The sequence below is a fragment of the Sphaerodactylus townsendi genome, unplaced genomic scaffold (genome assembly GCF_021028975.2).
Source record: "Sphaerodactylus townsendi isolate TG3544 unplaced genomic scaffold, MPM_Stown_v2.3 scaffold_371, whole genome shotgun sequence".
Taxonomy (NCBI): Eukaryota; Metazoa; Chordata; class Lepidosauria; order Squamata; family Sphaerodactylidae; genus Sphaerodactylus; species Sphaerodactylus townsendi.
This window is the reverse complement of record NW_025950552.1, coordinates 1-12197: the sequence shown is the minus strand read 5'-3', so window position 1 is coordinate 12197 and position 12197 is coordinate 1. Positions and strand designations below refer to the sequence as shown.

The window sequence follows — 12197 nt, the reverse complement described above, 5'->3', positions numbered from 1 at the left end:
AGTTTATATCCCTTCCAGCAAAGCGGTTCAAACATTGCTTCAAAACGCCCTGTTTCCTTTTGAATCCACAAACAAGTTATTTTCGACTGGGATGCATCTTGAGCTTCTAGAATTTCCTCGAAGCCTTTCATCTATTGTCTCCCGTCTCTGTTGTTTTTTGAGAGAGGGGTCCTGCAGGGATACCTACTTCAAGGTATTGTTCTAGGAGCGGACAGGAAATTCCATACAGGCTGCTGTCGCCGAAGAGTTTCACATCCACCTCCCTGTAATATAGCACAGATCTCCAGGCTCAAGCGGAAGTCAGCAACTCTACTAAATACTGAGTTGGAGATTTGTGCCAGTCCTGCCAGAGATGATAACCAGAGGTGGGATCCAGCAGGTTCTCACAGGTTCCCGAGAGTAGGTTACTAATTATTTGTGTGTGCCGAGAGGGGGTTACTCATTGGTGATTTTGCCACGTGATTTTTGCCTTAGTTACGCCCCTCCTCTCAGCAGTAGCGCGCAGAACTTGAAGCAGTCTAGCAGGAGGTGCACCGGCGTGCGTGGCAGCCTGCGCCTGCGTGCATTCGTTTCCCGCCCAAGGACTGGCGCAGCGGCTGCGTCCTTGCCACAGCCCCCCCCAGGAATGCCCGACCACACCCCCGTCACATTCATCATTTCTAGAAAGCCAGATGGGGAGGTTGATGAATGTGAAAAATTTTCACCAATAAATATTTACCCCGATTATGGCTACTATGATGTATAAATAATCTGATGAAGATATTTCGAAAACGGTTTAAAAAATAGCGCAGTCCGTTTATTATACACGGCGTTTACTTTAATCTTGGAATCTTCAGAGACCAGACCATGAGATAACTGTATCGGCATAGGAAGTATCGTTATATACGGAGCTTCCTTGAATTTTGGAATCTCCAGAGACTGAAACAGGAGACAATTATCAGCATAGGAAAGTGAAACTGAATCAACAAAGACCTGGACACAACGTATTTAAAGGGATACTTTATTGCGACAGTTGTAGCGGAAAGCTACGGTTCTCAATATTAGAGTATAGAGAAAATAATGTTGTAATTGTATTGTATGTTAAATATACACATGCACTTTATTGTTTAATACACTAGACCAGTGGTGGCGAACCTTTGGCGCTCCAGGGCTGATGGGAATTGTAGTCCATAACATCTGGAGTGCCAAAGGTTCGCCACCGCGGCACTAGACTGAGCACTGAAAGGCGGTGGTTGCAACGCATTTCTTTTGTTGGTATCTTCAGAGGCATGTCACAGTGAGGTGTGGCCTCTAGGAGCAACAACTACCAGGCCACGGTCACACAGCCTGAAAAAGCCACAACAGCTAATTTATTTCAGTCGTGAAAGGCTTCGACAAGACATTCACCATTGTGACAAATAAATACACTGCTTTTTCTCCCCTGCAGTGTGTGGCGGGGAAGGCTTCCTCATCAAGAACATCCGCCTGGGTCAGTGTCTCCACGCCTCTCCCCTCGAAATGGAAAAGATCGGCCTGTCCGAGTGCAAACCGCACGCCCCGCAGTTCCAGTGGGGCTGGGACGTTGCCTCCCGAGCCATCGTCAGCCTCAAAACCAGCCAGTGTTTGGCCGTTCACAAGCCTCGAGAGTTTGCAGCCGCTCAGCTAGAGCCGTGTGGGGGTCGCGGGCACCAAGCCTGGGTGTGCAGCAAGAAGGGACACCTGACTTTGCAGGGTCTGGGTTTGCACCTCAGCGTGAAGCAAGGAGGGCAGAAGGCCTTCCTCTCCAGGGAGAAGGACAAGTTCAGCCGGTGGAAGACCTGGCTGGATGAGATCATCTGCACCGCGGACTCGGAGGCCACTCGGAGGCTGGGCTACCCGACAGAGCAGACCGTCGTCCCCTGGGAGTGGATGCCACAGAGTAAGAGAGCCCAGAACACATGCAGGAACCGCACGGGGCTGGCTTGCATGTCTCTTCTGTACGGTTATCACCACTATCTTTAAGAGTGCAATGTCAACGTTAGAAGAAGAAGAAGAGTTTGGATTTATATCCCCCCTTTCTCTCCTGCAGGAGACTCAAAGGGGCTTACAATCTCCTTGCCCTTCCCCCCTCACAACAAACACCCTGTGAGGTAGGTGGGGCTGAGAGAGCTCCGAGAAGCTGTGACTAGCCCAAGGTCACCCAGCTGGCATGTGTGGGAGTGCACAGGCTAATCTGAATTCCCCAGATAAGCCTCCACAGCCTAAATAAACTCAAAAATACACACGTTGCACTCTGGCTGTGTCCAATCTTATATATTGATCTTCCATATAATTAATCGACTTAACACTTCTATTTGTATTTACATTTCCTTATTTCTCTGACAAAGTTCTTAAAGATACAGCATAAGTCTTCCAACTCTTATAACTAAACATAAATAATCACTTAGTCCATTCAATTCTTTTTTTTCTTTTTTTCAGAAACAAAGCTTCAGTTCCATATAGTCCATATTCCAATTCTGTAGGTCAGTGGTGGCGAACCTATGGCACGGGTGCCAGAGGTGGCACTCAGAGCCCTCTCTGTGGGCACGCGCAGAGTGCCTCCCCTCCCCCCCCCACATATAGACTGGTCTGGGCCGCTGGGGTCAATTATTAGCATTAAACCTAAGACCAAGTTTTGGGGAAGCAGTGTTTGGGGAAACCCCACTGATTTTCATGCAAAGAACAAAAGCGCAATCCTTTACCTGGGAGTAAGCTCGGTTGCTGGCAATGGGGCTTGCTTCTGAGTAAACCCTCCGAGGGTCGTGATTCACCTGTTGGAAGAGATGCACGGTTGCTTCAAAGCAAAGCCACCAACTACCACCAAGCTTACTTACGAGTAACGCATGCCTCGGAGCCAACTGGTTTTTCAAACTAAAACCTCAGTATTCAGGTTAAATTGCCGTATTGGCCCTTTGCGATAAATAAGTGGGTTTTGGGTTGCAGTTTGGGCACTCGGTCTCAAAAAGGTTCGCCATCACTGCTGTAGGTTCTACATAAAAACGTCTTGCACGTATAGAACGTTTTTCGTGCGTCTTCCTCAGTATGTCAGTATGTTCAATCACACTTCCAACAGTTCTTTGAGGCTTCTAATGGGTATATCTGAAATTAAAGTTATACAGATACATATATACTGAAATCGGAATTATGTATATTCATCTATCTTTCTTGCACCAGTCCATTTCTCAAGGATCTTTTCTGAGCTTCTTCTGTAGGGTTGCCCAATCGGGATTGGGAAATTCATGGGGATTGGGTGGGTATTGCCTGGGGAGGGAGATTAGCCTGTATTAGCTTGTACACTCCCACACACGCCAGCTGGGTGACCTTGGGCGAGTCACAGCTTCTCGGAGCTCTCTCAGCCCCACCCACTTCACAGGGTGTTTGTTGTGAGGGGGGAAGGGCAAGGAGATTGTAAGCCCCTTTGAATCTCCTGCAGGAGAGAAAGGGGGGATATAAATCCAAACTCCTCCTCCTTCTCCTCCTCTTCTTCCTCTTCTTCTTCTTCCTCTTCTTCCTCTTCCTCTTCCTCTTCCTCTTCCTCTTCTTCATCCTCTTCTTCGTCTTCTTCTTCGTCCTCTTCCTCTTCCTCCTCCTCTTCTTCTTCTTCTTCTTCTTCTTCTTCTTCTTCTTCTTCTTCTTCTTCTTCTTCTTCTTCTTCTTCTTCTTCTTCTTCTTCTTCTTCTTCTTCTTCTTCTTCTTCTTCTTCTTCTTCTTCTTCTTCTTCTTCTTCTTCTTCTTCAGCTACCTTTTGGAGACCAGTGACCTTTTCTGAGAGGATGCAGACCAGGGGTACCCAAAATTTTGAGTTGGTGGGCACCTTTCATGTCCTCCCATGCACAATTTCATAAATCTCTTATGTCCCCCTCTGAGACCTCTTCCGTACAGGCAGAATAATGCACTTCCAATCCACTTTCACAACAGTTTGCAAGTGGATTTTGCTCTTCCGCACAGCTGCAAAGTGGATTGAAAGTGCATTATTTTGCATGTGGGGAAGGGGCCTTAATGGTCTTTTCTGAGCTGAAAAGTCCCATGATCTTCAGCCTTTCCTCACAGGAAGGATACTCAAACTGCGCTGTTGATCCTATGAAGATGAAATGACCATAACTTTCTCCGGTTGTATTTTTCCCAGGTAAAACTATTCCAGGTAAAACTATCACTTCTCCAGAGACCCCCACAGCCACAACTTCAGCCACCCAGCCTTGGGAAACGGAGCATAACATCACCAGCGCTCTCCCGAGCAAAGAAGAAATGAACTTGGAACCGGAAGAGGGTGAGCTTTACAAACACAGAGGTCACAGGATGATATTTCCGTACCTTTGGCGGGCATGGAGATCTGCACATTTCCCCTTCAGTCACAATTCTATGGTTGGTCAAAACACAAACAGTAACAGCAGTTCAGTAACAGCAGGAACACAAATCAGTAACAGCAGTTTTTCACCAAATCTGTTATCAGTAACGTGTAGGTAGGGTGAGTGTTGAGTTGCCAACTACAGGCTGGGAAATTCCTGGAGATTTTCAGGGTGAAGTCTGGGAAGGGCATTGTTTGGGAGGGGAAAGAAGAAGTAGAGTTGGATTTATGTCCCCCTTTCTCTCCGGTAGAGAGACTCAAGGGGGCTTACAAACTCCTTTCTCTCCCTCCCTTCCACAACAAACACCCTGTGAGGTGGGTAGGGATGAGAGAGCTCTGAAAAACTGTGACTAGCCCAGCTGGCATGTGTTGGACTGCACAAACTAATCTGATTCACCAGAGAAGCCTCCACAGCTCAAGTGGCAGAGCAGGGAATCAAACCTGGTCCTCCAGATTAGAGTGCACCTGCTCTTAACCACTGGGCCACGCTGGCTCATGAGGCAGGGGAGAATGCCATAGAGTTTATCCTTCAAAGCGGCCATTTTCTCCAGGGGAACCAATCTCTGTAATCGAGAGTACGGCTGTAATTCTGAGAGATCTCCAGGCCCTTCCTAGATGATTCTTACCCCCATTTCATGGCTAAGACTGGTGGGCTCTAATCTGGAGAACCAGTTTTGTTTCCCTGCTCCTCCACATGAAGCCTGCTGGGTGACCTTGGGTTAGTCATAGATCTCTCAGAACTCTCTTGGCCCCACCTGCCTCCCAAGGTGTCTGTTGTGGGAGAGGAAGGGAAGGCAATTGTAAGCCACTTTGAGACCCCTTGTGGTTGAGAAAAGCGGGGTATAAATCCAAACTCCTCCTCCTCCTCCTCCTCCTCCTCTTCTTCTTCTTCTTCATCTTCTCTCACGATTGAATGCTCTTCCATTTAAAAGAAACCACTCTCATAGCAAGCTAACATGTCACCCTTACTTCATTTATACCTCACTCTTCTCCAAAGCAGCTTGCATTGTTCTGTTTTATTCTCACAACAACCCTGTAAGGTAGGTAGGTTAGACCAGGAGTATGTGATTGGGCTAAGGTCATCCAGTGAACCTGTATGGCAGAGTGGAGATTTGAAACTGGCTGTCTGAGATCCTAGGGTGACGCTCTAGCCCAGGGATAGGGAACCTTTAACACTCAAAGAGCCATTTGGACCCGTTTTCCATGGGAAAAGAAAACACTTGGAGCCGCAAATAATTTTTGACATTTAAAATAAAGATAACACTGTATATATTGGGTTTTTTTACCTTTTACTCCGCTCATTCTGAGAAGCGCATGGATGTGTCTGCCCTGCTGCCTGCAGGGCGGACAAGGATGGGGCCAGCGGCTCGGCCTCACCGGCTGCCAGGAAAGCGCCCGCCCCGCTCCAACGGGACAGGCGAGAGGGGAAGCCCGCAGCGTGGCCCAGCCGGCCGCGGGCAATTGGTGCACCCACCCTGCTGCCTGCAGGGCGGGCAAGGATGGGGCCAGTGGCTTGGCTCGTGGAGCCGCAGTGCAAGGGCAGAAGAGCCACATGCGGCTCTCGAGCCACAGGTTCCCTACCCCTGCTCTAGCCACTACACCATACAGTCTCATATGAGCAACCTTTGGTGTGAAGCGGCAGACCTCTGTGACTATTTGGCCCAAATCCCAAGTTGCCAGGAAGGATTCTTGAAAACTGGCTGTTGCGGGTTTTCTAGCTTGTGTGGCCACAGTCTTGTAATTTTTGCTCCCATCTGTGGCTGACGTCACATGCTATGCCTGCCACAGATGCGGGCGAAACGTTAGGAGCAAAAGCTACCAGACACAGCCCGGAAACCCCACAGCAGCCAATCGATGCTGGCCATGAAAGCATGTGACAATACACTGAACCTTAAAAACCTGGCAAGGGGGTGCAAGTTTTCTAGGAAAGAATGTCGTCAGCAGCAACGCGTCCCTCTCTGCAGTCTGTTTTGGTCTCATTTTCCTGGTTTCCTTCCCCACCAGAAAAGCATCCTCCTGGGAAGCAGGCTGGCAATCAAAAGAAGCTTGCAGGAGCCCGGTCTCCAGGTAAGATGGTGGCTGGAACGGAAATGGGTGCCAGTAGGAAAGGATGTAAGCAGGGGCGCACTGCCCAGGGGGATATATGGGGTCAAATGTCCCCGGGCTGCAGCCATTTAGTCGGGGGGGGGGCAGAAAATCCCCCCCATGTTGTTTGGTTGTGGTGGTGGAGGGCGGCTGCCCATAACAGGGTGGGGGTGGGGGTGGGGGTGGGGGTGGCGATGGAAAACTCAGATTTTGCACTGGGCTACATTTTCCCTAGATACGCCTCTGGAACCCTGCCCCTGACCCCTTTGGGAGGGGCTGCGGCTCAGCAGAAGAGCGTTCACGTCACATGCCAAAGGTTCCAGGTTCAATCCTAGCAACTCCATTTTTTAAAAAATGCAGTTTTGCTCCAGATGTGAATGGCCCCTTCCTACATTCATCTTTGGAGAGCAGCTACCAATCAGAGCAGATGTACCGACCTTGATCAGCCAGTGGTCATGTGTAATGTGGCAGCCAACAAGGCCAATGTGATTCTGGGCTGTGTCAATAGGAGTATAGTGTCAAGATCAAGGGATATAATTGTACCTCTCTATTCTGCATTGGTCAGATCTCACCTGGAATATTATGCGCAGTTCTGGGCACCACAATTCAAGAAGCACATTGACAAACTGGAACAGGTCAACCAAAATGGTCAAAGGTCTGGAATCCAGGACCTACGAGGAGAAACTTAGGGAGCTGGATATGTTTAGCTTGGTGAAGAAAAGGTTAAGAGGTGACATGATAGCCATGTTTAGATATTTGAAGGGATGCCATGTCGAAGAGGGTGAAAGCTTGTTCTCTGCAGCTCCAGAGACTAGGACCAGGAGAAATTGATTCAAGGTGAAGGAAAAGTGATTCCACCTAAACATTAGGAAGAACATCCTGACTGTCAGGGCTGTTTGACAGTGGAACGCACTACCTCGGAGTGTGGTGGATTCTCCTTCTTTGGAGGTTTTGAAACAGAGGCTGACTGGCCATTTGTCAGGAGCACTTTGACTGTGTGTTTCTGCATTGCAGGGGGTTGGACTTGATGGCCCTTGGGGGTCTCTTCCAACTCTATGATTCTATGATTATGTGTTCCTGCATTGTAGGGGGTTGGACTTGATGGCCTTTGGGGTCTCCTCCAATTCTATGATTCTATGATTATGTGTTCCTGCATTGTAGGGGGTTGGACTTGATGGCTCTTGGGGTCTCCTCCAATTCTATGATTCTATGATTATGTGTTCCTGCATTGCAGGGGGTTGGACTTGATGGCCTTTGGGGTCTCCTCCAATTCTATGATTCTATGATTATGTGTTCCTGCATTGCAGGGGGTTGGACTGGATGGCCCTTGGGGTCTCCTCCAACTCTCTATGATTATGTGTTCACCCATTTAGGGGTTTCAAGACAGATGGCACTACGAGATCTCTTCCAGCTCTATGATTCTATGATTGCCTGTGTTCCTATGCCACACATTTGTAGGGGGTTGGACTGGATGGCCCTTGGGGTCTCCTCCAACTCTCTGATTCTATGATTGTGTGTTCCTGCATTGCAGGGGGTTGGACTTGATGGCCTTTGTGGTCTCTTCCAACTCTATGATTCTACTATGTGGATTCTCTACAACTGAGCCACCCCACCCCCCCATGCTGACGAGTCATCCAATCCTGTCCCAGGTACCAACTGGAAGACGGTGATGCTGGTCTTGAGCCCTCTGGCCTTTATCCTGGGGATGATCATTCTGGCCCTCAACATCCACTACAACAAGTAAGCGTCTGCTCGGGATTCGTTGCAAGATGTCTACTTTTTAAAAATTCAAGTTTATTAGAACATAGAAAATAGTAGAAACACATTTTTTTCACTAGGTGCATGTTTACACATTCCCTATAACACAACAAAATATATCTGGCACAGTTATCGTTAGAGAATTTAATTGCTTAGAAAATAAGCCAGCTTACAGAATGTTGATATGCATTTCAAAAATATATTTCCAGAATGATTTACATCATTTCAGAGACCCCGTGTTTTAAAGAATTTGTGCATTGAGGGCATAGGGTTTTTTCCCCAGTTTAATTTTAATTGTTGGATTCTCCCTGAAGTATATTTAAGATATTTGCATTCAAGACTGGTTTTGTTTTCAGTTACTACACTACAGTTTGTTTTGCTCTGTCAACAGAAAGCATAGACGTTTAGGCTATTTCAAAATTTTAAATTTAATCCTGTCCAGTCCAAACTCAGCTCTGAATTATAATTTTGCTCTGAATGTATAATTTTGCTGACTCAAGTAAGTATTTCTTTCCATGGCTTTTGTGCACAAGGACACAACCACCATACCACTATTGCTGTTAGATACCACTGAGTTCAATATTAAGGTGTTCAGGTTTCCGGTGTTGGGGGACCCTGAACACATGATTGGTTTATGTCATTTATACCCCACTTTTCTCCCCAGCAGTCACCCAGAGTGGCTTACCTCACTCTCCTCTCCTCCAGTTTATGCTCACAACCACCCCGTGAAGTTGGCAAAATATCAGGAAGAACTTGGGGAAGCTGGATTGGTTCCTCAGTGGAACAGGCTTCATTGGCAGGTGGTGGGTCTCCTTTGGAGGTTTCTGAGCAGAGGCTAGATGGCCATCAGATAGGGGTTGGGCTAGATGACCCTTGAGGTCCCTTTGAGCTCTATATTTCTATGTAGATTTAGGCTGAGGGTTTGCCACCTGGTCAGCTTCCAGAGCAGACTGGGGATTCAAACCTGGAGTCTCCCAGATTCTAGTCTGTCTCTCACTAACAAAAGCCATAGCCAAAGCCCTGTGCGTGTCCACAAACTGTTTCCCATTTATGTATGAGATCACTGGTCAGGCTCACCTGCCTTTTGTCTTACAGCCCAAAGATCCAACCATATACAATTGGCTTAAATCGGTTTAGTGTAACACTTAATACTTTGCATGGTGGTTGGCCTGGAATCATAGAATCGTAGAGTTGGAAGAGACCCCAAGGCAGTGGTGGGATCCAAAAATTTTAGTAACAGGTTCCCATGGTGGTGGGATTCAAACTGTGGCGTAGCACCAATGGGGCTGGGCTGGGCACGACGGGGGCGTGGCCGAGCATTCCGGGGGTGGGGCATTTCTGGGCGGGGCTGTGGCAAGGGTGGATGGATGGATGGATGGATGGATGGATGGATGGAGATGGATGGGGATGGGGATGGATGGATGGATAGATATGGATGGAGATGGATGGATGGATGGAGAGATGGGGATGGATGGATGGATGGATGGATGGATGGATGGATGGATGGATGGATGGATGGATGGATGATGGTGGATGGTGGATGGAGGATGGAAGATAGATAGAGAATGAATGAATGAATGAATGAATGAATGAATGAATGAATGAATGAATGAATGAATGAATGAATGAATGAATGAATGAATGAATAAGCTGTCCGGCTTTTCTACTCTGGGCTGTGTTGGTTGGTCTGTCTTGGTTCTCTCCCCTCCCCCCTTAGAGTAGAAGATCTTTTTTAAAAATTTGTACACAACTCCTACGTTGCTGTTTTTCAGATCTTCCATTGCATTTTTAAATCGCTTTAATTCCGTTACCTGCACGCCAACTTGAGGCAATGCTACCGTAAGAAAGCAGGGTGGGCTCTCCCCATGGCCAGGAGCAGGGCTCAAGAAATAAGAATCCTACAAACTGCATGGTAAGGTTTAGGTGTTTCCCTGCCAGGAAGAAGAAGAGGCTGTCTGGTCTGGAGAGTTACCCAGAGACAAGGCTCGGGGTGAGCTTCGAGGCGCGGCCGCGCAGGAGCCCACCCCTGCACCAGCCGCAAGACACAGACCCCGCAATCGTCCTCCTTCCCGCCTCAGGCTTGCACGGGGAGATTCTTATTGAATGGAAAAGATGGCACCGTCACCCCCCTCTTTGACACCATGAGGCCTATCCAATCTGCTAAGCACAACTGTAGCCCAAATCCTACTGCTTTGGAGACGTCACTTTAACTCCGGATCTGCACAAGCCACTTCTATGGGCATGAGCCTCTTCAAATCTACAATTCTTTTAGACGAATAGCCAGCGATGAGAAAGCAAGCTAACAAGCAATCCGACCCGCGGTCCATCATGTTTGCTACTTTGGTAGATGTAAGACTTTTGTGTCCGCTAAGTGCCCAGCAGTCGCAGGGATTCCCTCAACACAGCTGGGATGTTGCTTGCGTCTTGCTGGCCCCTCCCAAGTAAGGACCAGTAGTCCTCAGGAAGGGGCTGTCCCACCTCAGGTTAACATGGGAAAAGTGTTTGCTGTGAATTGCAGAAGGAGGAGTTCCTGTATGGGGCAGGAGGCTGGTTTATGAGTAGTTTGGGATTTTACTTGAGTCCTGTGGCGCCAGACTCCCTAGGAGGAGAATTCAGCTTTGGAAATGTGGATCTGTAACTTGCCAAGTCCTTTAATGGCGTCTTCAACTTTCTGCCTTTATACTTGCAGTTTACCTGTGCACAGAAAGGCGCCAACCAGTGGTGGGATCCAAAAATTTTAGTAACAGGTTCCCACTGTGGTGAAGGATTCAAACAGTGAGGCGTGGCGAATTGGGGCTTTGTGAGGGGCTTTGGCCAGTGATGGCCAGACTTGCATTCGAGGGAAGGGGCATTGTAATTTCTCTGTTACTGTAAAAAACTGCTACTGTAAAAAAAAAGTTCCCTGAAAATTTCCGGCTGGTATCTCATGTCCATAATTTAAATTCAGTATAGCAAGTCCCTACTCCGTCCCACTGCCAGCAGAAACAACTACTTCTCCTCTAATTGACTGCACCTGTCAAATACTTAATAATTTCAAATACTTCATTTTGTTTCTAGAAATCAAAAGAAGGAGACTTTCCTTGAACAAGGAACCCATTACACCTATTTCTAAAACATGTTTTTAAAACAGCCCAACAGGGAGAATTATCCCGTTTTCTACCTTAGCTAACCAGCCACATAGGAAACAACAGGACTTCATGATTTTTGGACCTAATGGAATTTCCTAGCAGGAAAAACAGGGCCAATTAGTGAAAACCTCTTGGCACACACAAATAATTAGTAACCCACTCTCGGGAACTGGTGAGAACCTGCTGGATCCCACCTCTGCTCATAGGACTAGGCCAATAGATACGGCAAAACTTGGGGAAGCTGGAGCAAGAGTCTATCCTTTGCCAGTTTATATCCCCTTCCAGCAAACGGTTCAAACATTGCTTCAAAACGCCCTGTTTCCTTTTGAATCCACAAACAAGCGTTATTTTCGACGGGATGCATCTTGAGCTTCTAGAATTTCCTCGAAGCCTTTCATCTATTGTCTCCCGTCTCTGTTGTTTTTTGAGAGAGGGGTCCTGCAGGGATACCTACTTCAAGGTATTGTTCTAGGAGCGGACAGGAAATTCCATACAGGCTGCTGTCGCCGAAGAGTTTCACATCCACCTCCCTGTAATATAGCACAGATCTCCAGGCTCAAGCGGAAGTCAGCAACTCTACTAAATACTGAGTTGGAGATTTGTGCCAGTCCTGCCAGAGATGATAACCAGAGGTGGGATCCAGCAGGTTCTCACAGGTTCCCGAGAGTAGGTTACTAATTATTTGTGTGTGCCGAGAGGGGGTTACTCATTGGTGATTTTGCCACGTGATTTTTGCCTTAGTTACGCCCCTCCTCTCAGCAGTAGCGCGCAGAACTTGAAGCAGTCTAGCAGGAGGTGCACCGGCGTGCGTGGCAGCCTGCGCCTGCGTGCATTCGTTTCCCGCCCAAGGACTGGCGCAGCGGCTGCGTCCTTGCCACAGTCCC

At 47.9% G+C, this 12197-nt stretch overlaps 1 protein-coding gene across 1 annotated transcript; it reads left to right on the top strand.

Annotated features, from left to right (window-relative positions):
• Window positions 1–1399: 1399 nt before the first annotated feature.
• On the top strand, window positions 1400–10263 carry LOC125425387 (the record flags this gene model as incomplete). The annotated part of the gene is made up of 5 exons (XM_048483000.1): window positions 1400–1897; window positions 4124–4264; window positions 6347–6409; window positions 8077–8167; window positions 10124–10263. Coding segments are annotated over exons 1-5 (835 nt in total), but the record flags the coding sequence as incomplete, so codon positions are not given.
• Window positions 10264–12197: the final 1934 nt, after the last annotated feature.